General features: G+C 39.1%; 1 protein-coding gene across 1 annotated transcript in view; it reads left to right on the top strand.

The window, feature by feature from the left end:
- LOC145983708 (inositol-pentakisphosphate 2-kinase-like) overlaps positions 1-27347 on the top strand; it is a 325632-nt gene that overhangs the window by 232180 nt on the left and 66105 nt on the right. The window contains exons 6-8 of the mRNA XM_083116761.1: positions 10928-11066; positions 13778-13988; positions 16031-16227. Coding sequence (XP_082972887.1) covers positions 10956-11066; positions 13778-13988; positions 16031-16227 — 519 coding nt within the window. The 5' untranslated portion in view covers positions 10928-10955. The remainder of the gene's footprint in view (positions 1-10927; positions 11067-13777; positions 13989-16030; positions 16228-27347) is intronic.

The raw sequence follows: 27347 nt of genomic DNA, 5'->3' as shown, positions 1-27347 counted from the left end.
ACAAGATTTTTAGTACGCTATGGATGATGAAACCAAGGGACTACACTTTCGTAGCATGTTATGGAATTTAGCATCTCATTCAACCTGTTCGGTTGGCTGAGACCGTTGGTTGAGTCACACAGATAAGAGGTGCGGACACATGCATTATATGCGTGTAGAACGAGGACACAGTTGATTGCACATCATATCGAACTTGGAAAGGAATAGTGATATCAGTGTCGCCCATGTCACATGCCAGCAATGAGGACAGCATCCTGCAAAAGGAGGAGAAATATTAACTAAAAAAAGGGGGAAACCCCGAAGAAATATCGAGTCCTTATCGAGAATCCTTGGAGAATCAAGATTTAAGCGGAAAGCAGTGGCAAACCTATAAAATGTTCTGTGCAACGAGCCAGACCCAATCACAGGAGAAGAGAGGAAAACGAATCCACGCTGTACCAGCTCTTCAGTTGGAAAATAACATGTTGTGAAGAAAACTACTTTGGTATAATGTTGTATAGTGTTGGGCAAATGAAGAATATGCTCGAGTACAGTCCGCTGACAGTTTACTTATGATTTGTCTCTTGACAGTGGAAAGTATCTGCGGCTACCCTTCTTATACTGATTCACTACCTCGAGTTCACTTTCTTTACATATTATTTTTACGCGTTTATTCCTTGAATTCCTGGAATTATGCATGAATTTTCTTTAATACACGTGAAAAATTGTCGTATTTCATTCATGACCTACTTTTGCATTTCAAAAGAAAATTTGTCACCCTCTAGGCTCATTGAAGGTTTATATTATTTGAACGCTGAAAAGAAAAAAAATGCTATTTGCTGTTCCCTTGAATTATTTATTATTGCTTGAATGTCTCGAGGCTAATCAATTAATTCTATATCGTTTCTTTTAAAACTTCAGAAGAAGGGATGTAAAGGATGACCTTCTGGTAAGGCACCCAAAAGTCGACCTCACTTCCCCGTTACACCCCAGTAACTGCTTTTTTGCAGGCCAACGAGGCTCTAGCGTCTGGATCCACGGCCAACTCTGTGGAGTTGTGTTGACCTGTATTTGTCCTTGTGTGTGCTGATTGCCCGTTACAGCCTCAGCTTTTAATAGGATTGGATATTTTATTCCTCAAAGACGGTTCTTTTAAGTAGTAATGAAGTAATGAATGAATAGTTAAAGAAATTAGTTCGTAAGGTTTTAACAGACCTATTTTATTTTCTTGTTACGGGCCTGTCCTCAATTTTGTATTAGTTAAGGGGCTTATCCCCGTATTGTGTGACTGGCAAGAATAGCCTTTGTGCTGAAATGTCCATTATATAAGAATCAATAAGTCAGTGAATGAAAACTTTAGAACTGCCGATCGGCATTAACATTTACATTAATTGAACATTTTTTGTTAGTTTTATACGGCTCAGGTGAGGTGATTGAATAATTGTAGATGTCAAGGAGGCATAGGAGAGATGGTTTGATTTGGTGTTTTAAGTCCACTTTATGCACAGTAAGGCTAATCGGGACTGGACCTACAGTTTAAAGTGGGATCCGAACCACTATGTGCCTCCACTGGGTATCGAACCCGGGACCCCTTGATTACAAGGCAACGACGCTACCACTGCGCCATCGGGGAGGCCCAAAGGAGAGATTGTCTTTTAGACGACCATGAATATATATATATATATATATATATATATATATATATATATATATATATATATATATATATCGCATTTAACTATTATGTTAATTGTTAGTTTTCGACATTGCGCATTGATCTCTGTGGCGTTGTAGTTAGCACAGGCGCTATGACGCCAGGGTTACCCTGTTCGAATCCTGGCCTTGGCATGTCTCTTCATCAATTTCATCATATCATCCATCACTTATCCTCATCATCGCGATTAGCCAAAAGTGGCAGAAAAGCGAAGTAAAATAAACCAAATCAACAAATCGATGTTTCGGGGGCGGGGAGTCGATACATTATTGAAATCCTTAGTAGTGCCTCATCTACAGCCTACTGCTTCAAATGGACGTTTTATTGGACCCTTGTAATAAATGCTTTCAGAGTTCGATCCACGGTGGAGGCATATTGCACAATAGTTCGAATCCCACTTTATGCTCAGATAAGTTGTACCTACAGTTTAAAGTGAACTTAAAATACAAACTTTTACCTTAAACTAGAACTGTGGTCTTGATTAGCATATAGTGAACTTTTCCGTGTGGCACTTACACATAAATAATTATAACTCCAGTCCTAACGCATGATGAGAGGGAGGTTGTGTATATTGTTTGCAATGAGACAACTGAAAGTTGTTGAATCCTATATTTGGGATTTCTGCTTTCATATAAAATGGAGACAAAAATTAATCTTCTTATCAACTCAGTGATCTCTTCCAAATTAATTGATTGTTTGATTGATTGATTTGGCGTTTAAATCCACTTTATGAACAGTAAGGCTAATTTGGACTGGACCTACAGTTAAAGTGGGATCCGAACCACTATGTGCCTCCACCAGGTATCGAACCCGGGACCCCTTGTTTACGGTACCACTGCGCAATCGGAGAGCCATATTCCCAAATTAAATCAATATGAAAATATAAGCATCCCATACACGGTAAAGAACCTGTGCATATCTCCATTTGAACTATTATGATGCAAGTACTTATTCTACCCACTACCAGCCCCTGTTTTTTTGTTGAGTTGAACGTACCCGTTTTTTGGAACGGCTCTCGTATCTATATATGGTGAAAGAGTAAGCAATCAGTTCTAGAACAATTCGGTAACAACGGAAGTCTGCAAGTGCCCTTGCCGTAAGCGGAGAACATTGAGAATAAAAATAGGGTCCCCTTTGTTGGCCGCAGCCGAAGTCAGGAAGTCTCACCTTACCTTTTCCTTCAAATCGGAAACAGACATACGAGGTTATTACTATGCCTTGAATGAAAGCCAACTGAGTCACGGCACTTAATTGCTTTTGAGCGGGACCCTATATGTAGAAAGATGGTAGTGGTTCACTTCGGCTCGTGACACGCAGCAGAATATTTGTTTTGTTAAGGATTCAGCTCATTGCAGGAACGTATGAAAGGAGAGATTGTTGGGATACAGTCTTCCCCAAAATCCATGAGAAAAAAAAATAGGGGTCATTGCATACAATTTATAGCAACATAGACTTGAAAATATGAAATATATCAATAAGAATCCATTTGGTGAATCTTTCGGATTCTATATTCTTGTGAAGAACATCTCTTTTACTAATTCTCACATGCACTCGAAAATTTTACCAGCATTCTCCATGTAGATAGATGGAGCACCAGGTTCAGTATCCCATTCAAAATATGATCCTAAATACGCTGCTGTCTCATTGTGGTATATTCACGGTCTTTCGTTACGATAACTTTGGATATGGTTCACTGTGTATATTGGAACTGGAAGTGTTTGAACAAGGTTTTAAATTTCCCTGAACCAGGAACTATTTTACTTGTAGCAACAATTTTAAGGAGAGAAATTGCTCAAGTAGATCGATGCTATTGCGCATTGTAGTGTAGTGTATATTTGCTTCAACTGTTCAACTTTATTGTACTATATGTCCAGAAACTAAATGCGCGGTGGCTGTGGTCAAATCTGGAACTAACGATGGAATGAGAAATTGTTTGGATGATGTAACAATGACACTTCGCATTTATGATACACGAGATATGCCACTTGAGAGTAGACGGTTGAGAAACTTCAAGTAAACCACTTGTTTCACAGTAGAGGGTAATGAATTTCATATGCTTCATCGATAGGGCAACTGCTTTAGCCACTAAGTTAGCGCGGAGGCCCTGATTACACAGTGCAACAAATTTGAAGTTTGTGTCTTGCCGCGAGATGAAAGAAGGTGTTCTTTACTAAATCAAATACGCTGATTACGAAAATGAAATCAGAAATGTTCCATCGCGTACCAATATTTCTGGAAAAGATATACTACATGTACCACTTAGCCTATATTTCATATAGTACGTGTAAGTAATATATTGTAATTCACGAAAAACAAAGTAGCAACTTTCACGACACTTGGAAACGACTCCATTACAGTACAAGAGGAACCTGTAGCTGGATAAAATACAGATCATGGAACAAAATTAATTGTTTGTATTACAAAACATAGAAAAGGTACGAGAAATCTGCAAAAAGCTTGAAATGTATTTATAAGTTAGAAACATGTCCTGGAAACTTTCCGTTTGTGGGTGGATGGCGAAACTTCTTGTAGGAGTATCCAGCAGTAATCTGCCAAAAGGTTTGGTGACCATCTTCCCTTATATCGTCTTTCCATGGCAGCAATATCTTGGTGAAATCGTTCACCATGTTCGTCACTCATATCTCCGAGATTAGGTGGGAAAAATCCAAATGAGAATGCAGGAAATGTATTTTGAAAGATATGTTGCACCCCATAGCCTTGTAACAGTCCAGCATGTATTCCGTCGGTTCTCTGTAATTGTCAGACCTGACGTTACCCAAGGAATTGTTGCATACAGAAGTTGCATTGTCTGTACATTCAGTTTGTAGTTCACATCCAGTAACCAACATTTTAAGTCCAAGGTGGTTTACATTCATTCCCCTTATGTTCGTCATCCGATTTATCACGGTCTTCATCCGTGTCTCCTGTTTCATTAGGTGGAGTGGCAAATATTAGATGGCCCTCGTCTCCTTCACTCTCGTCTAAAATTGCCAATAACTCCTGCACTGCTAACCTAGAAAAGAAAGACAAAGAGATTAACTTTATGTTCTGAAATTATCCCAGTTATGATTTTCAAGTATTTACAAAAATATCATAGAAATTTCATATAGTTAGTAATATAGTTTCTTTCACCAAGATATGCGGGCCTCCCCGATGGCGCAGTGGTAGCGTCCTCGCCTTGTAATCAAGGGGTCCCGGGTTCGATACCCGGTGGAGGCACAAGTGGTACGGATCCCACTTTAAACTGTAGGTCCAGTCCCGATTAGCCTTACTGTGCATAAAGTGGACTTAAAACAACAATTCAATCAATCAATCACCAAGATATGGCAACGCTACTACATGAAAATGATATCCTTTTCTAACAATCGGGTCTGTGTTGTGTATCAAACGAATTGGTAAACAATTAAATTTAAATTACAGAAGCAAGCAAGGTTATTGCTGATAACTCCATATAATGCTGCACTATTTGTTCAGTCAAGAAAGCTCAACAAGACAAGTGTGTGTTTCGTGCATAGCGTCCAATCTATTGGACAGCCAAAATTTTTTTAGTCTAATGATCATAATACTTCAAATATAAACTTCACACATGATTATTTGTAAACTCTAGGCATCAGACTTCGGGTTATTACAAAACCCCTCAACAAATAATAATAACAACAATGTTATTAAAGTTTTACTTACCCGCTGCATGAAACAGTGAAACTGACGGAATTCATTTCTCTCAATTTCTTCTTCTTCCCACGCGACGTGCAACAAAGTTGCCAGAAAGTGCGAAAAGATATTCCTTTGGGTCTTAGCATTATGTTCCAAGTGTTGTTCTCAAATAATCAGCCATATTTTAGCGTACAATTTATTGGACGCCATGCACTAATGGGTTAAATATGTTTAGCACCTCCTCCGTCTACTGCCCTCATAACAAAAAGCATATTGGTTAAATCTTTATAAAGAGGTATTGAAGCCAGTGCCGTAGCAACAGGCTTGGAGGCTCCTGGCATTCTTTCAGCGTAGTTGAAGTTTACATAATTTGTCACCCTTACCTTTTTTTCGAAAATTGTAAAATTGTCGATTGATATTATAGACATATGAGCACATAGGCTATTTTTGCCCATCACACAATACGGGGATAAGCCCCTTAACAATAACAACATGGACAGGCCCCTAACAAGAAAATTAAAGATATCTATTAAAACTTCATCATTCAATAAAACTAATTCATTCATTCATTACTTACCAAGAACTAAAACGATACTGTTTCCGAGGATAAAATGTCCTTACCTGTTAAATGCTGAAGCTGTAAAAGGGCACCCAGCACACACAAGGAGGATTATCCTGGCCGTGGATCCAGGCACCAGAGGCTCGTTGGCTTGCAAGAATCAAATACTGGGGTGTACTAAGGGGAAGTGAGGTTGACTTTTGGTGCCTTACCAGAAGGCTACCCATGACCCGATGTCGAATTTTCTATACTATGCATGTTAAAAATTCATAACTAAATTTATAATATAATAACAAAAGAGATGTTATGACTTAATTTCAGTTTTTAAAAAGTGAAACATTTTTCATGCATTAAATTCCGTCCTTCTGGATTTTATCCCAGAGTTATTTACAACTTTTTCGAAGTGTAACTTCCTAGTCATTCACTGCTTAGTGGATAGAAGTGCCGTAATTTTCAGCCTTTCATAGCCAATAGTGATTCTCATATAGTCTTTTTTTAATCGTAAGTTTGAAAAATGAACTGTTGCACTAACAATAACAAAAATGGCCAGAAATAACATCAAAGCTGTACAGTCACGGACACTTCTGGGTTGTAATGATTCCATTAAAAAGTTAATCAGGTTGCTACAACCCAGAAGGGTCCGTGTCGGTACATATTTCCGGAGAACAGGATGAAAGAAAGAGATTTTCCACTATAAGAAAACCAGTAAGTTCACTGATCGTTCTCACTTTGAAGATATCATCCAGAAGTGCCGACCGCATATTTAGAATCTCTCGTGAAAATGCTGTGGAAATGACTTTGCTGTATGCACCTGCAAACTCCTCGGCTTTTGTAGTAGATCAGTGTCACTTAAATTTTACAGAGACACTAAAGGACACTAAAGTTTGATACCACTTCACTCAAACCACTGAAGCGACGCTGTGTTTGGCTTGCATCCAGCGTGCGAAAGAAACACTTTTACCCAGAAGAAACTCTCCGGATATGTTAGCTTTCATCTTGAGAGAGAGTTCATCATAGTGACGTCGCAATATCCTATGTCGGGAATGAATAAATTCAGGTCGAATGACCACTATTTGCTACTAGGTTTGCCTTCTTTAGTTTTGCAAAGTTTTCTTCTTCTTCTTTTTTTTCAAGGCACCTCTATAAACGTTTTGCTGGTTTTGATGAGTCATTTTTTCTTAGTTTGATTTTAAAGTCCATTTTATGCACAGAAAGGCTAATCGGGACTGGACGTACAGTTTAAAGTGGGATCAGAACCACTATGTTCCTCCACCGGTAGCACATTTAATTAAGCCTTGTTTCTTTGACAGAAAAAAAAAACCACTAAATATGTGACCAAGGCAGTCTTATATTTTGGAAGGCAAAAGTAACACCTATCACGTGACGTTTCAACCCTCTCTCTGGGTCTTCCTCAGACTTGAAGCCAAACTAAAATCTGTATTTTCACAGTTTTTTTTTAGTTGGCTTCAAGTCTGAGGAAGACTCTGATAGAGGGTTGAAACACAGATAGTTGTAACGTCACGTGTTAGGTGTTTTTTCTACTGAAATATAAGACTACCTTGGTCAGCATATTTAGGGTTTCTTCCTCAAGCGGGTATCGAACCCGGGACACCTTGATCCTTTTTATTATTGTTGTTATTATTTTATTGAAATGTGTTGGAAACAACTTTGTTGTCTGTAACATTTTGTATCGCAAAACGACCAAGTAAAAAAAAAATATACAATTTTTCAATGTACAACTTTCGTGCCCGAGGTTCATTTTTATCATCAGATGTGGATTTACTTTTTCCGGTTATTCTTTGGGTCATCTCCGCTGGACAAAAAACCTGCGAAGAATATTCCACCGCTTGATGCTAGGCCAAAGAAACGTTGGATTATGTAAAGAAAATATTCTCATTTCTTCACCTTTTGCCACTGCATCATTCACTACAGGATTTTAATTGTGGACAACGCAATGTACGTAAATTGCATTTGGCTCAATATTTGGTATTCTGTTTTGTACGCCTCCCCAATGGCGTAGTGGTAACGTTGTCACCTTGTAATAAAGAGGTCCCGATTCGATACCTGGTGGAGGCACATGGAGGTTCGGATCCCACTTTAAACTGTAGATCCAGTCCAGATTAGTCTTACTGTGCAAATATCCGGCTGTTTGCCCACGACATTTCATTAATTAAAATCATATTTTTTTATATTTTTTTCATGATCTCTGATAAAAATACAGCAAATTTGTCCTCTACTACATGAAAACAAAGGAAGGATTATTCGATTTCCAATACTCTTTGTATTCCGTTCTCATCTCTCTGAATCACACGGTAACGATAAATTGCACGAAGCTGATCCTTCTTAGATATAGGTCTGGTGGAATCCATTATAATGGAATAGAAAGGGAACCTTCCTTTATTTCATTAACTACTTTGCTCTCCACTTTACAGATATAAGATATTAGGACTATCCATTTTATCCACCCCTTATATTTATTGAGAATTTCTTGCAGAACCGGATCATAATTTGCCAACTAATGCTAATAAAATTTCCACTATCACGTTCCTCACTATCTACTTTTTCTGTATCCCCACGGAAAGGTAAGTTGCACATTGCAAGGGTTAGGGTAACATTAAGAAGTCTGTGTAATACTTGGTACCAAAATAACCTTTGTTTTTTTTTATAACCGATTCAAGTTCCGATGAGCGTACCATGATTGTTCATAGGTAAGGGAGGAATCCGGTTGTGTTTCGGACGATTAATGGCTTCTTATTGCTTCATGTATGATGTTTCCAATCATAATAACCATATATCAAAACTCTATGTAATTTCTTTGAAGTTCTATCTCCAAAATGCCATCGTAGTTCATAGTATGCCTTCTTAAGGATCTGTGAACAAAATAACCAAGTTCTTTCTTAGACCAGATTTTGAAGTTGTATAAATAATACGTGTCTGAATAAGTTTTCCCGTTATTGTCTTTATCAGTGGAACGTTTAGGTTTACATTGTCCATTTTCCATAATAAATCTTACCCGATCATTTACTTCTTGGAAATTCACCTATGTCCGTCTTGCATGAATCCTCCACATATTTCAAATTGAAATGATACCGATTTGCAACACACTCTGAATAATGTTTCGAAACCTCGGCAACACACTCATTCTTCAGGACATTATTAAGACTCTTTGATCAGATGTCCGTGTGACACTAACTTCCTTACTAGTATTTTTTGGTTACTTTATGGGTTTCAACCTGAGAAAAATACGCGGCGATTTTCGGGAGCTTAGAAAGCTTTTCTTCCTCCCGTCATTTCTTACTACCACTTGCATATTTTTAAATTACATTCTAACACTAAATACTTGCAAATGTTCAAATTATGCAAGGCATCTGCACATGTGGATGGTAACCTTGAAACTGGCAAGTTAGTCGCGAATTTTGTGAACAAAATAGGATTTGCGATAGCAGCTGAATTAAGCGGAATAATTCGATCACAAAGTTTTGACATACTCTCACCCACCTACCTCCCTACCCAGTTGCTTAACATATTCTTACCACGCTGTCAACGTGCCATTTGTTTTTTCCTGTTCATGCAGATGTTAGAACTCGTATCCTATGTATTTCATTCAATTAGTGTTAAAACTGCTTTATTAGGGAAAAAAGAGGCAGAAAAACTTTAAAATAAGAGGTAAAATGTGAGCAGGCCCCCTTCACCTCATGCAGGACCGTACCCAGGATTTTTTTGAAAGAGGAGCCAAATATGCGCGTGCGTGTTTGAAGAGATTATAAAATAGTAGAAATGTTTTTATTAAGTGTTAGATTTTTAAAAATTCTTACTCTCTCTTAATGATTATCAATCAGATTTCATACTTATATTAAATCTTACATTCGAGTTTTATCTTCATTTTGTATATGTTGTTATAAGACCGGTACCCAGGATTTTCTTAAAGGGGAGGGTGTAGATCTGAAAATGTGGAACAAAGAGAAGATCAGAAATGCTGTGAGGTTGATTGAATTAACGTTATTTTTGCGTGGCTTTTCTTCCAAGTTTGTCAAATCGAAACGATGAGGATGAGAGATGGTATGATGAAATTGATGAAGGAACACACTCAGAAAGATCACATATGCCCAGGCTGGGAATCGGACCAGGAACTCTAGCGTCGTAGAATGATGTGCTAGCCGTACAGCTAGAGCTGAACATACAATTGTAGAGTTGCAACATTACGGTCCAAGGTAACAGAAAAAGAATCAACTCACCGATACCTCCCCCTCATTCCAACAAACATCCACACAGCCGCTTAGTATAAAATAATATACTTATAAATTAAATTGTAGGTATTATTAATTATTATTGTAATAAAGAACTCTAGAGTGATTTAACAAAAAAAAAAAAAAAAGGAGATACATTTCCGTCTAGATGCCAAAACTGGTCGACAAGGACAATTTACTTTCTCTTGGTTGACAAATTGGAAAAGTAGTGGGGGCAACTACCCTCCAATCCCCTCCCCAATCGCCGCCACTGCTGATAGCCTTGCATCAATGGTTACAAAACAAAAATTACCAATATTGCAGACTTCTGGAGTCTGCCTCACTACATAATAAACAAATTCACTTGTGTATGGACAAAATTGAAATTTTACAAATTTGAAAAATCGTCGATGTTATTTTCATAGCTTTTTACATTTTTTTATATCTTCACATTTAAATATTTCATAGTTCGAGTGGGGCATGGCCCCTCCCTTGGGTACCGGCCTGACCTCATGGGCCCCTGGACTTTTGCCAGTCCATCCACCATAAAGTTACGGTTCTTCTGCTAACAATACATTGATACTTTTTTTTCGTTATAGTTTTAAGTGAGTTACTCGACAAGCTTTCAATATGTCCTATTAATTTGACGCGCCATTTTTGTTTTTTCAAGCTTTTCATACCGTAAAAATTATGTAGTCATTACAGGAAGTGTATTTTAAATGTATTTTGATGTTCAACTGGTAAAACTTGCATGCATGAAATACTAGAATTCTGAAATGTATTTTTTCTTTACAGATTGGAGAGAGAAAATTCTTGCAACGGAATGTTGGATGCTAAAACAGGAGAATGGACATTTCGTAAATTAACTCTGCGAGGTCGAAAATGGAAATATCGTGGAGAAGGCAATGCAAATTTGGTGATAGCCGTACCCCAGGTTTGTGTTTTCATCAGGATTTTTCTTTAATTTGGAAAGGGGGAATATTTAGAACATTCTGTGTCTGAGGTATCTAGAAATGTAATCCGAATTTTGTTGTGCCAAGAAATTTACAATGTGTCCATGGCTTCTTAAACACCCTTATCAGCGAATTGATTTACAGCAAATAATACAACCAGTTTGTCTTATATCGTACCTAAGACTTAATGTGATCTATGTTCCAACCGCAAACTTTGAATGTATAGATATTCGTTTTTTTTGTTTTTTTTTTGTGTTATTCCATTATCAAAATGCATGTTCAGTCATGAGTATTGATAGATAAAAACACAGTTATTATGTAATATTTTTTAAAGTGTGTCCGACTGAAATTAGTCAAATACGAAGTGCAGTCTTTTGATAGTTTGCGAACTTAGTGATGCATATTCAGTTTTTTTTAAGGAATTGTAACAAAAGATCTGGACATCTATATTAAGTAAATTCATTACAAACTTCCTTACTATTGAAGAAAGTATGCAGAAATCTAAGAACATACCAAGCCCTGAAAGTACATGAAGTTCCTGCTGAAAGAATGCATCAAATAACCAAGCATATTGGGGGGGGGGGGGAATTAGGACATTTTCATTCGATTTTAAAATTAGAAGAAGAAAAATTCCGTAAATCTTTAAATGCTTCAGCTTTCTTGAGTACTTTTTTTTTTTCTCAAACAAAACTTAATGTTTCGGAAGATTTTCTTTACTTGCGTTACAACGTGTATCAACTCGTAAAATAAGTCAAGAAAAAGGATCAGATAACCGAAGAGTCTTGCAATATCCAGTAGCGAGTACAGTGCCATGCCTACACACTCACCAGTAACAAGCCGTGTGCGTGCTTTCATAAATTGTTATCGTGTGACAAGTTGGGTTAGCATCACAGTGGAAGAAAGAGCATTCCTTTTTAAAATTTTTGACATGTCATGCAGAAGAAAATCAATGTTTTTGTATTGTATATTTGTTATTTACTGTTGCTTTTCTGCCAATTTTATCAGATCGCTGTGATGAGAATGGATGGGACTCGAATCTGGGACCGAGAGTCCAGAACTCGATGCGATCGGCCACCGAAACGACTAGAATCCTCTTTGGTCACACGTTCTACTTTATGATGTTAACCATGAAAATGTACCTGCATGTAGATTAAGTTCATGACACAGCGAACTTCTCTATGTCATCGTCGAATCCACTGATTGAGATAAGATCGCGCGCCGAATTTGGAAATATACGCCATGATTTCTTTGATGTAACGAACACACTTCTGAGGAGAAAACAAAATTGGTATCTCAGCAGATGGGAGAACCATTACTCGTTGTCGAAAAATAGCAATTTGTTCGTGCGATTTGCATCCCATGTAATGCAAAACGTGAATGCCCGGTAACACGAGTGCAGTGACTTAATCGTCTCGTGATCGAATCCGGAGAAAAAAAGGATGTCATTTATTACAAACTCGTGATTGTAAGTCATGCCTGCAAGGGTTGTACTTGAGGAAGAGAAACAAGAGAAGTTTCAAAATTGAGAATTGGAATAAGGGGCAGGAACCGATATAGAGCGATAAAACATAGATTGAACTCGTGAGGTTGCGGTGTATCCTTCTAGCCATGCTGTATCTTAACGAACTGAATAACTGTGACTTAGAGTGGCCGCTTTAGCTGAAAAGAAGGCTGATCTTCACCACTTAGCAATTAGTATGTTGTGTCAGTTTTGCATTAGTTGTATATGTTATTGAGGGAAAGATGGTTTTTGTAATACATTATCGTGATATGAATAAAAACTTAGTCTGTGATGGAATGAACTTTGAATTATATATGTGTATCAACACACCATATTCCTTTTCACTTATTAGCTTACACTGTTTCAAAATTTTGTACGATTGTTTAAAAAAAAACACCCTATTTATCGCAATCCAATCTTAAGGAAGAAAGATGAGTACTTACACGAAGATTTTGATAATGGAATTTTATATCTGAATGATATCTACTGAGAAATAATTTCACTTACAACATTGATTGATTTGGTTTATTGTACTTCGCTTTTCTGCCACTTTTGGCTAATCGCGAAGATGAGGATGGGTGATGATTTGATGAAATCGATAAAGGGCAATCACAAAGAACACTCATGCCTAGACCGGGATTCGAACCCGGGACCTCTGGTGTCGTAGAATTATCACACGACTTAAATAAGGTACCCATTACCCAAATCGCTAGGTTGCTAAAGTCTTGTCATAGTTCTCCATACCATATGCAAGTAAAGTGAAGCCTCAAGGCTCAAACATCCTCCAGCTAACAGTTTACACATCGTGCACTGTAGCATGTATGATTTTGAACCCCCCCCCCCACCTCAAAAAGCACACACTGTGACTGCAGTCAGATATTGTATAACTCCTAGTCCCCAAAGAACCGAATCACAAGTCTTATGTCTCAAGTTTGGAAAAAGAGCTGAAATATCCGATGTATACGCGTAACCAAAAATTTGGGGGGAGGGGAGGTACAATATACTTCAATGATTTATAGTCTGCTTTAGTTACTTCATTGAAATTTTTTCCATTGGCCCTGTCTTCATTTCCCTGTGCCTTTCATTATGGATATTATAGTGATCCCTTGAAGCTGTGTGTGTAGGTTGCATCCATAGTAGTTCGTACTAAAAAATATTGTTTTCAAAAGTTGTATTATTATTTTTTTATAGGAGAGGAAAATCTTGAGACTGAGAAAATGTAGAACGATGGACATTAAAGATGAAGAAACTGAGAAGGCAAAAGTGTTACGAGAAACAACGTTTTGCCAAGGAATGATGGTTCCATTGTTGTCCAAGGCCTACATTCAGCCACCTACAGCTGCCTGCATTGAGTTGGATGAAATACGCGAATTAGATGCAACCCTGCGAAGTCAACGTCCATGTGAGTATTAGAGCCATGCTTTACTTGCTTTCTTCTCTGTGACAGTAATTTCTTGATGGTGTATTAAGCATGAATGAGTGATGAGTATAAAATATGAGTGAGACAGTATATAGAATACTAAGTGAGCTTCAAAGGAAATTCATTTTTACCAGTGAAAATGTAACATTTTACTCGGTGGCAAGTAATATATGTTATATATTTTCTCAATTAATTATTTAAAATTGTTAATGTGACAAAAAATGACCTGAGAATTCGTGAAACAAGTGACATTAATATTACTATAAACTTGCATAGAGTAAACTTACCTGTATTGTATCACCTCCAAAATTATAGCAAGAGTTCTTACTTTTCTGGGCGCACTCGGCATAAGCAAGTGCCTATAAAGACGGTCATGTTAGATACCCAGTCGTGTTTCAATCGCATGACAGAAGTAGGTGTTCTTGTGCTTTTAAACATTGTTTGTTTATGGCATACACTCAGCTGAACTGCTTCTTTCATGATAAATATACTGTAGTTTCATTTCACCGTGTATCTTTGTTCATGTGTATTTAAAGTTCCTAATGTGAGAAGAATAATTTAACCATATCAACATTTTGCCTAGCTAGAGTGCAATTTTCATCCCAAATTTGTATCACTTTTGGTTTCCTAAGTTGCACATATTACCCTATAAACTGCAATAATGTAGGAAACTAATATTTTTATTTTGAAGCTGCTTGAAAGAAAAGATCACTGCAAGATCACTGAAAATCTATTGAAAACAAAATAAAAATTGACAACTTGAAGTCCATCTGTGTATCTGAAGGAAGGATAGAATCTGTATATATAAAAATGTATGCATGTATGTTTGTTCCGGCATAAATCTCGAACGCCTGGAGCGATTTCAACCAAACTTGGTACACATAATGTCAACTTGCAATCTGGCACCCCTAGGGGTGGGGGTGGGAAGGAGGTGACATGTAAAAATAATCGAAAACGACCGATATTAGTGTGGAATCCATAGTTTTCGGGATCGCTAAGATGGATAGTGACACTACGAATGCCATTCAACTCCAAGTTCATCACCTATCGGCATGGGGGGTGAGAGGGAGTGAAAAATAAAATGTAAAAAGTGACCTACAGTAGGGTCACACACACACACACACACACACACACACACTCACTCACTCACTCGCTCCCTCGCTCCCTCGCTTGCTTGCTTGCTTGCTTGCTTGCTTGCTTGCTTGCTTGCTTGCTTTCTTTCTTTCTTTCTTTCTTTCTTTCTTTCTTTCTTTCTTTCTTTCTCGATCACGATCAACAAGTCACAGGAGCAATTTATTAACTACTGCGGAGTGGATTTAATATCGGTGTGTTTCTCCCACGGACAACTTTAATAGAAAATTGGAATAAATAAATACCCGGGCAACGCCGGGCAATCAGCTAGTAATATATAAAACTGCACGAAAGTTGTTTGAACCTAACTCTGATTCTTGAGCACATGTATAGAAAAATCATAGATCCAACAAATGATACGATAAACCACTAGCTTAGTATTGTTTAAAAAAAATACCAAAGATGATTGTCAGCAACAGTCTTACATATTTTAATTTTGTATTTATTTATTATAATTTCGCATATTTCTTAAATTTTGAAATGGGTTTCCAATGGATTTTTCTGATAATTTACTCGGCATAAAAAAAATGTGAAAATCATCCAATTTGTAATATTTTAGACATTTAGTGTCTTGACGGCTGTCAGACTGCCATTTGCGTTACTTCATTTTCGTAGATTCCCTAAATTTGCTATTTATTATATCATTTCAACAGTTTTGTTTTGTAATTTTTCAATTTTCTCTTTGCTTGCTGTTAGTTTGCTTCAGTATCATCCGTACTTTCTCTTAAGGTACAGTTGAGATGTGATAATCGTGGCACTCCTTTCTTGTTATTATTTCAGTGCTTATTTTTGTCGGTTTCAGAATTTTTTGTGTGTATCAATTGTCACCTTTAAATAATGACATGTGGATATTTTGTTTTGCACTGGTAGTATTGTTTTTTTTCTTTCCATAGCTTACCGACATCACAAAGGATTGGGCTTTGGGTATGTTACCATCTACCCAGACTATGCTCTACTGCCTGTCCACCTTTCATCCAGTGAGCAATCGAGTCCAACATATTGCGTTGAAGTGAAGCCAAAGAAAGGGTGGTTTCCCTGTGATGACCGAAAGATTCCTATCTGCACGTTCTGTCTCAAGCAGTACTGGAAGGTAAGGTTGCTCTCTTTTATACTTCCGAATGACCTGAACGCGCAAGTTACCTTCTTTAGCATTAATGGAATAAAAGAAGTAAAATGTTATTCGCCATCATTAAACTTGCTACTAAAGTTCATCTCGAAATACTCGTATTATTCAGATGTTCTTAGTGAATAATGCGATTATACAATTTCTTTTTTGGATTCGCTGCATCTGTTTTAGATATTTGAAAATGCTTATCGAATAAAGCATAGGTACAGGTGAGACAAACGGACACCAGAGGCAGACTTTTCATAATAATGCTTCAACTTTTCATGTCACATGAAAAATCAGTAATATAATTTGTTTGAAAAATATGTTGCATGTGCCACAAAATGTCCGTTTTTGCAATTAAATAATTCATTTAAGAATGCCTGTTTGGGCAAATGGACTTCTGATATTCCTTTAATGATTGTAATTGTTTGGGAAAGTAAGACGCATAAAGTGCAACTCGATTCTTATTCACAGACATATATGCTTTGAGAAAGAACACTTGAGTCATTTCTCAGGTTTTAACCCTGCTTGACAGTATGAAACTTGTTCTGCACATACCTGTAAGTTGTCTCCAACGATTTTTTCCTTCGGTTTTGGGATACATATGATCTATCATGATTTGCGTTTTTCTCGTTATGCAATATAAATATAATTGTCTGCATGCTGAACATATATGCATAAAAATAAGCGGGACATTATGGATAAAAATACCGGCATCTGTGCTATGCCTCGCCGTCTGCAATCACGCGCTATCTCTGCCCCGAGCCAAAATGAACGCATTGCATATACAGGGTGTACCAAAAGTCCCATTACCCCCCCCCCCCCACCCTTTTGAATTGTAGACATACCTGCAAAATGTTATTTTAACAACATGCGTATGATGAGAGGATGGTATACCATTAAATCAGACCAATGACCACCATTTACTCCAGAGGACCTGTGTGCACACCGCCATTTTCATGGCACAGTATTATTCGCCTCCAGGTGCGATGTGAAATCCTCCGTAACATGGTTGGCGTGAGGGAAGCAAACATACTGTGAACAGCTTCTTGAATTTCCCCAGTTGTCGGATAACGATTATGGGCGACTTTCTGTTTGATGTGTCCCCATAGCGCATTATCACAAGATGTCATATTTGGACTTTGGGGTGGCCATTTTAAAGGTGCTGGTAAATTTGGCGATCCTCGTCCATTCCATTTGTCTCTGAACACATCATTGAGGTATTCTCTTAAAATGGCCACCTGAAATCCAGATCTGACATCTTATGTTACGGAGGATTTCACATCGCACCTGGAGGCGAATAATACTGTGCCATAAAAATGGCGGTGTGCACACAGATCCTTTGGAGTAAATAGTGGTCATTGGTCTGATTTAATGGTATACCATCCTCACATCATACGCATGCTGTTGAAATAGCATTTTGCAGGTTTGTCTACAATTCAATGGGGGTAATGGGACTTTTGGTACACCCTGTAGTATTTATTATTCGTTGCACTTCTACAGAGGATTAAATCTCCAGTTACATAAGGCATAGGCAGCGTTTTGTTGGTACAATACATACATATATGTATTGTATATATATATTGCTCCATATACGCGACTTTCTACCTATTTATGTTAATTCGCTACACTGATTATGACTATTGATAAGATGTATTTTGATAGAGGTACAGTACAATGCCCAGCCGGTGTTTTGAACGCAGAACTTTAGGTAGCGGAACCGCGAGTCAAGTGCCTCACGTGAACGGCGATGGAAGAAAATTACTGTACTTTTTAAGTAAGAGAACGATGTTATAACTTCCTTGTTTCCATGTTAGTTCAACTTTCAATCTGCCGAAAGTCAATATATATTAAATATGATATTACACCGAGTGTAATGCTTTCAGTTTAAGGAAGGGATGTTTCGTCTTTGGAATACTCGAACAGCGTTATGTAATCAGTATCTGAAGGACTGGAAACTGTTGGTGTATTCTGTAATCGAACTAGAATGGATTCCGTGTTCTTGAGTTCATGGTGCGTCCTGTAAGCCATGGGTGATCTTGTGATCTTGACGTAGGCGTTTGGACACAGTCAACAATGATTGCAGGAAGAGGTAGAGGAGTTTTGGCAGGAGGAGTTGTATCCAAACTCTCGCACGTATTTCAATCAGGCTGTCATGTGCATAGCTCTACGTACACGCACGCATGTGCTTTACGGAAGCGTATGGCTATTTAAAACCAGACCTGAATATTGAGGAAGTATGGTATTGAGAGAAAGCGACGCGGTAGTTGTCCAAACGGAATGCTCAAGATAATTAGAGAATCGTTTAGCTCAGAAGTGCCGGCTGTCGACCATCCACTGCATTGGAGCAGGGAAAGTTGTTAAGAATGGCTTCATGAGTGAAACAAACGCCTCTTGATCCTTTACAGCCTGGAACTTTGCTAATTAGCGTAACCCCGATGCATGACTAAAGACCATTTCACGATTCAGTTCATTTGTATATGTAGCGTGCACCCTTTCGGATATGTTTGTCAGTAATGTCGCTAGCGATACGTTAGGGAAAGGGTTAGAGAAGAGGCCATGATGCTTATTCGTGCCGGGAGGAAGGGGGTGAAAAAGTGGTGAGCGCTAGTCTACTCTGACCTCATTACTGGTTACTTTTTGTAACTTTAGTTCGCTCGTGGTTGTCTCGAATGCTTTGAAAATTTTTGCAGCATGCTTCTACAAATAAACAGGGTGTATCATAAGTGATAGCGCAAACTGAAACTGTGAAAAGTACACGATAGTGGAAGCAAAAAGGTCTCAGTAAACATGGGGTCGCAAACGGACCGTTCGCGAGATAATAGTGAATGTGTGGTTACGATCCGCCACTGACTACTATCGTGTACTTTTTGCCGTTTGAGTTTGATCTATCACTTATGATACTCCTTGTATATGCGTACATCTATATTCTTGAGGATAGTTATAATTTCGAGTTGCTGTTTTAAGTCCACTTTATGCACAGTAAGGCTAATCGGGACTGGACCTACAGTTTAAAGTGGGATCCGAACCACTTGTGCCTCCACCGGGTATCGAACAGTTATAATGTCGAGATTATTGTATAATTCCTGTAGGTTTGTCCTCTTAGTAAAAGGCACTCGAAATGGGAAATGCAAAGGACACTAGGCCCCAGGAGGAAAAATAATTTTTCACTATACTACAACCATCCCAAAGTATTCCCAATGCTCGATTATACATCACCTTCCACTTCAATGAGCTGATACGAAAGTTGGTTGCATTGGTATTTTCGTATTTATTGCTATTTTTGGTCGCTTTTCTTCCCCTTGGGCCTAATTGTGACGTTGAATGATGATTAGATAACATTCTTAAAGAGACAGTCACAAGAAACACCCATGCCTAGAACGGGACTCGAATCCAAGAACTTTGGTTGCCTGATCGAAAGTCGACCACTTAATGATGTGATTGTTGTTGTTGATTTGGTTTATTAATTCGCCTTCTGCTACTTTTGGATAGTCGCGAAGATGATGATGAAATGGTACCGTGTCATTCTGTAGAATGAAGGGATCTGAACCAGTTAACTGATGGGGTGATGTAAACTACTCATCATTCATCCTCTTGATGAGACCACTCGTCATTGACATGACGAGTTATTGCTTGGCATGCGAAAGGTACAAATTACACAAAGGAATTAAACTACTGAAAAGACAATGGCAACTCGTTGGATTTTGTGAACCGTTGAACCTGTATCATGGCTGGGTGTAGGATAATTACCTGTCTAACTGAAGTCTCTGAGCTGAATCAAAATAGCGAAGTCCTCTGTAAGCTTCTAACTTGTTTGACCAAAGCGTGCTTCCACTATCGACCTCCTGCCTTGCTGACCTCCTCTCTCTACCAACTCAATTCCCAAAGTCCAGTCACTTCCCAGCTTGTCTCACCTCTATATTCCCTGGCCATCGAGCTCTTCCTCGATGCCGAATCGCCGAATCGTGTTTATTATAATTGCTACCATGCAAACCGCTGACACCAAACCCAGAAGTGTTACCTGTTTCCTGAATGCTCAGGAGGTTTGCATGGCACAACACAATGCATTGTAAACATGCCTAAGAGGCTTGAGACAGCTGAGAAAACAAGTGAATGCCCTGGTCAACATGAAGCGTTCAGAGAGACTTAATAAAATAAACATACAATCCTATGGATTGATACGGTACTCACAAAGAACACCCAGTCCGGGATTCGAAGACCGGGGACCCTGTGGGTGGAACACTTAGTGCATTCGTCCATCGGGCCGGTTCAAGTCAGTCGTAGCCTTGTCTCGATTTAGACAAGGTTTGTAATCTGAGAGTTAGTAGAGACGATACCTGTGTTGATTTAGACCTAGACTAGTCAGATTTCCGAAAAAAAAAGTCTCCTAAATGAGCTTCTTTGTGCATTTTGAGGCAAAAGTTGGGAACATGCCGTTTTAACGTAATCAGGGTATGCTGAATTACATTAACCCGATCCCCAAGTGAAATTTCCAGTATTTGACCAAAAATGACGCCCTAAAAACTATACCTTATGCCTTATATAGAGGGGTTCAAGGGTGGCTTCCGTCCCAATATACTACTAAAATAATTACTAAAGCCAGTTGGTATAGACGAGAAGTTTATTATTAGTGCAGTAGATTGAACCCGACTTTCAGGAAGGGGTTCGTAAATTGCCGTTGTAAGCGACTTACTAAAAAACACGAGGAAATTGATACAACGTACACTCAGTCCTGAAAAACACCCTACACCATTCATTGCCTCCTGACTTTTATCGTTATTTTGCTTGTGAACCAAAAAGGAACATAAATTGTAGTAATTTTAGGGTATTCTTATTGATTTCGTAGCAACGACCATATCCTTCTGACGGTACGTACAGTCACCGGCAATAAAAATGGGACAACTAGATCCTGAAGTACTCACTTTCCTGCAAGGCGTTATGTATGTTGCCTAACTCTACGGCGATAAGTGGATTTTAATAGCAAATTTTCAATAGCAAGTTCTACCACCGCGGTAGACTTAGGCAACACACGCAACGCCTCGCAGGGAAGCGAATATTTCAGAATCTAGGTCTCCCATTTTTTTGCCGATGACTGTACATTGCTGACAGACACACACTTTCCATGTGTATTCAATATTGGAATGTCTTCAAACATATGCAGTGGACGTCTGTATAAAAGCAGCATCGACTTGGGACAATAATTTATGAGTAACGTCAAATAACAATAAAAGAAGAAGAAAAATCCAGGGTTCGATACTACCAACATAAACTATACAGGGTGTACCAAAAGTCCCATTCCCCCCCCCCCTTTGAATTGTAGACAAACCGGCAAAATGTTATTTTAACAGCATGCGTATGATGAGAGGATGGTATACCATTAAATCAGACCAATGACCACTATTTACTCCATAGGATCTGTGTGCACACCGCCATTTTCATGACACAGTATTATTTGCCTCCAGGTGCGATGTGAAATCCTCCGTAACATAAGATGTCAGATCTGGATTTCGGGGTGACCATTTTAAGAGAATCCCTCAATGATGTGTTCAGAGACAAACGGATTGGACGAGGATCGCCAAATTTATCAGCGCCTTTAAAATGGCCATCCCGAAGTCCAAATCTGACATCTTGTGATAATGCGCTATGGGGGCAGATCAAACAGAAAGTCGCCCAAATTCGTTATCAGACAACTGAGGAACTTCAAGAAGCTGTTCGCAGTGAGTTTGCTTCCTTCACGACAGCCACGTTACGGAGGATTTCACATCGCACCTGGAGGCGAAAAATACTGTGCCATGAAAATGGCGGTGTGCACACAGAGTAAATGGTGGCCATTGGTCTGATTTAATGGTATACCATCCTCTCATCATACGCATGCTGTTAAAATAACATTTTGCAGGTTTGTATGCAATTCAAGGAGGGGGTAATGGGACTTTTGGTACACCCTCTAGAAAGCTTTACTGCCTCAGTCAACGTCGCTGCCATTTTTTTCTTAACTAGTGCGTCTAGAATACTCCCGAAAGGTAACGCTGGAGTTAAGGACACTCATCTGCGTGTGCCTTCGAAGGCTTGTGTGTTCTTCACTAAAATGAATGTATCTACTACTTGGAAGCGTTTTCCTGAAGTATGGGCTATATACAGGGTGTCTAATAATTCCCTCCGGGATTTTGTAAGTCGGTTGCTCAGAGACCAACTCATTCACGGGGATGAGAGCATGTCCGTGAAGAGAGTAAATATCCAAGTTTTTAACCCACCATTCAAATGTTCGACATGTCCTCCCTTTTTGACTCGAATTCTGTAATCTTGCTCGTATGCGGTCCACAGTCTCAAGCGATGGGCCCGGCCTATCTCTTCATTTTACGTCTGTCGAGTTACCAATTACGGAACACCCTGTACTAGTAAATTGTCTGATACAGAGAAAGAACGGATTCAGGTGATAAAGTGAAATGCTATAAAGCCAATAACAGACAACGGCCTTCCGATGGCGCAGTGGTAGCGTCGTTGCCTTGTAATCAAGGGGTCCCGGGTTCGATACCCGGTGGAGGCACGTAGTGGTTCGGATCCCACTTTAAACTGTAGATCCAGTCCCGATTAGCCTTACTGTGCACAAAGTGGACTTAAGACACCAAATCAAACCAAACCAATCACAGACAACGTCGAGTGCTTCATTATCTCCCCAAATTCTCTTTTCTGCAGTATTTTCTCACTGATGAAACTGGAAGAAGGTGAAGTGTGGGAACTTTTTCGTAATCATGTGTTGACTCTGTCTCTTAAAATCTACCATAACCATTTAGGGTCCACCTTATATATGTGATGTCCAGTTACAATAACAATAGTTTCCAGGCTTCGAAAGGTAACAATGCTTAAATTCATACTTTGCATTCGAGTGGCCTCTTCTTCCATCCTGGCAAAACCGTTTGACGTAATGCCTTCCTTCTCTGGAACCTGTTTGGAGTGCCGTAACACCACCAAGGGACCGAGTTAGAAAAGAAAACACTATTTCTGAAAGTAGGTTGCACACATTACGTGTGTTCTCCTGAGGTAATTTCGAATTATGGGTGCTTTGTAAAAATTTTTGTTTCTCGCAGCCGGAAAGGTCACGTGTGTCCGAACCGATTTTTGTAGATTATCATCATCAAGGGGGTTTCCACGTGCGTGGACATGCACGCGCTGAGGTAGAAAATACGTACTTGGTAATCTGGCAAATGGTGCTAGCGTACTCCTTCAAGCACTTCTTCTTGCTCATCTGCGAGCATTTAGAACAACTGTTTGCCTTATTGTTCGTGCTCAGTTGCCGGTTACGTGTCGCTTGGAGATGTAGAACTCAGGTAGCTTGGTTGACCCCGATTCAGGTAGTAGACTGAACACGTCTTTGTCGGCGGGGGAGGGAGGAGGGTGAGAGATTGAGGTCGCCCCCTCTGCTTCGCAATTGCTGATGTTCAACCACATTTGCATACAAAAAAGTGTCAGTCAAAAAATGCCAACTTCATTTTGATAATATGTCGTCCACGAGGACGTAAAAACAGGATTTCAGCATTTTAATTGCTAGAGAAGAGAGGAGGGGAATATTTTTTATTTGTCATATATTGACTTCTCATTTAAGAAAAAAGGATTTACAGGGACTATACACACGCACGCACACATACATCCTTACAATTCTGCCTCGCTGTGATCAGCAACACGCCCTGACAGCCTCCAAGGTCACTCTCAGGCACCCACTAATGAGGGAGTGGATGAGTCCCAGAGCAGCTTATGCGGATTCGTCGACGGAAAAAAAAACTACCTGTCATAATTCTCATCGGAAATCGAACCGGAGTCTCTCGTGTTGAGTTATACGCCCTGCCGACTGGAAACTGCTCCAATTATTATTATTATTATTATTATTATTATTCAGGACTCGAAAGAGCTTAGCTCCGTCGCTATGAATACTTAGAATGTACTTGAACGTTTTTATATAGTAGTAAACAATACTACAGAAAGAGTTTGTATCCAGGCCCATGCTCAAGTATTGCATATTACAATAACAATGAATAGAAAATCAAAATTATCTCTCCAGCAATGCAACATGGAATATTTCATAAAGTAATTAGATATATAATTGACATAGGTTTTATTCCTAAATTATATTTTTTTTTATTAATAACAGCATGCATTTACTTGTCTTAAAAAAACGTGGTTTGTGCATTTCCTGCTTGAAGATAGAGGCAGTCTGACGCTGCCACGACAAGGAGTTTCTTAAATTGATGTGCGCCTGTCGTTGCTTGAATGTCGCAATTCTAAATTTTGCGATTTGCAACACTCAAAAAGTATCAAATGTAAATAGTGAAGAAAATATTATGAGGATATCCACAAGGTGAGTTGTGGAAATACTATTTCCTAGTTTTGGAGATCTAGTATCGCTATACATTTATATGGATTGAGAATGAGAAGTGTTTTAGCTCTCGAAAACTCGAGAAATTTCCCATAACTCAATCTGGCGAACACCACAGTAATGGCCGTAGGAAGCAAGGCGAAATACATTGCTCTTATGGAAGTATTATTTTATTTGTTCTCTTCGGAATATCAAACTTCCGATGGCATAAAAAAATATATCAACGGAAAAAGGACAGACTGAAGTAGTAATTAACAGTCGGAAATGTCGAAACTTCCATTTGATTAGCCGTAACTTTAAGTTGAAATTGATTCCCCATAAGGAATACATGGGTTTCTGAAAATTCTTATTCATCATATTTTCAAACATCGTATCTAGCTTAATAATCAACTTTAAAAAAAAAAACACTTTCACTTGCAACATGTGGAGAAATTCATACTCTATTGAACACCAGCTTTTTTCCTCAATAGTATTGCCCATTCGGACGATATTGAAATAAATGCACAACTGGTGCGAAATTGTCCCTCATCCCCTTAACATTCGTCACAGGGAAAATTTCAAGATGAATTATAAAACAAATAACTTTTTCGTTCGCCTTTCCTCTAAATATTGTGTCTGTGTTTGGAGGGATGTGTAGCTTTCTTTTCATTTTTGTTATTTCAATCACTGCCATAACTTTTTTAGTTGTTGTTGTTGCTGCTGCTGCTGCATTACTATCAGTAGTAAAGTGAAGCTAAACCCTGCACTTTGCAACATGTTGTAAAGGCATTTGGGGAGATACGGAAATAGAGCCGCTTACATTCCTCACATTCACAGTCTCGGCCATTTGTGGAGGTGGTGTGATCAACATCAGGTTCTTTCAGTTTCTCATTTTTTAGAGGCTGGGTGAACCACAGAGATGCTCCATGCAGGAACATTAAGGAACCTGGGTCTCCACACTATCACATTATAAAATGAGATTCTGGATTGGTCCAATAGTGTATTTTGATGTATTTGGTGTTGTAAGTCCACTTTATATACAGTAAGGCTAATCGGGACTGGACCTACAGTTTAAAGTGGGATCCGAACCACCATGTGCCTCCACCGGGTATCGAACCCGGGACCCCTTGTTTACAAGGCAACGACGCTACCACTGCGCCATCGGGGAGGTCCAATTTGTTGGTCCAATAGAGTCGATAAAATACAAGACATTCTCCATGCTGCGAAGAGAATCCAGCTGCTTTCGGGACAAGGGACACCGTCAACCATGGTCGAACGTGATGTTTGGTTTTTTGGTGCACAGTGGTTACCTCATCAGCCCTTCCTTCCTACACACGAGGTCAAGGCAGCGGAAACGGCTGAGGTGGAAAGAGAGAGAGAAAAGGGTCTTCTCGTCTCGTGTTACAGTCTTCGATCTCGGATGAGGAGTTATTAGTAAACAAGTATTCAACCTTGTCAAAGCTACAGCCAGTAGTGGCTTGATGCTTCAGATTTCTGCACAATACCAAGCTTATTACATCCTGTCACGTTTCCGCAGGGGTAGTGTTGCCGACGAGACGGGACAGGCTTTTAAAAATTCGAGACGAGACGAGATTGATCATGTGTCCCGAGACAAACGAATATTTTCGAGACGAGACAGCATTTCCACGAGACGAGACAGGCCAAAGTCTCGTCTCGTGGGCAACACTACGCAGGGGTGCCCCCCCCCCAAGGCCAATGGTGCATCCCCCTAAAATCATGTCATGCGTCCCCCCCAAATCATATCGTAATCCCCACAAAGTATTTAATTACGACAGCGTGTCTACCTAGGATTTCAGCTTACGAAGCTGACGTTTTACCGACATGGAGACAAGCCGCGGTAGCGTGTCTACCGAAAGTAACTTTTTTGTTAGCTTTACTGAACACTATATTGATCTTGCTCATCCTCCATAAACAAGGGTGCCCATCACTCAAGACCGCCCCTAAAATGGTTCATCATAATCTCCCCAAAATAGTTTGGATGAATACGTAATAATGTATGTCTATTTGAATGAAATACCATGTTAAATTGTCCATATATTATTTTTAAATCTTCGAAGAAAAAAAAAGTAAAGCTAGCACATTGATTAGTTAAATCGCAGTGGCGGCCGGCGGCAACTATGATGGGTAGTGCCAACGTGATCAAGAAAAAAAAACCTTCGCAATGCCCACCCCCCGCCCCCTCCTTGAGGTTGCGCCATTGACCAAGATGTTTATCCTCGTTTGGTAACGTGGAAAACAGTGTGTGTTTAAGTAATAACGCACTAATCCGATTCATCTTCACTCACTAACCTATCTTTATACACTGCAGGACACTTCCCTAAAAACACAATTACAAGAGGAAGGGAAAAAACAAATCCTCTCACCTTCTCCTCCCCCAATTCACACGTATATCAACTGACATCCTAGACATTTGTTTTAAAAAGAAATTGTCGAAATGGCAAAGAAAACTCACATCACCATAGGATTTTTTACTTTTATATTTGTTAAAAAGTCTGGATGGCCCTCTAGGCGCATCTATCTATTATCAAAATGTTCATTTTAACTTTGGAAAAATACTACGTTCGTTTCTCCAAAAGTAGGCACAAAATTAGACAGTACCTTTCTCACAAATTACTTCCCCAACGGGTCTTACAAATCCGTCGTATTTACCGACTTATCTCTGAAGGTGGCAACTGTGTCAACACTGCGAAAGTTCCCTCGCAGTGCCAGGCTAAAACGGGCAGGGCTGGTGTCT

This window comes from Lepisma saccharinum, chromosome 2, assembly GCF_977018435.1.
Source record: "Lepisma saccharinum chromosome 2, izLepSacc3.1, whole genome shotgun sequence".
NCBI lineage: Eukaryota > Metazoa > Arthropoda > Insecta > Zygentoma > Lepismatidae > Lepisma > Lepisma saccharinum.
This window is presented reverse-complemented; position numbering and strand designations above follow the sequence as displayed.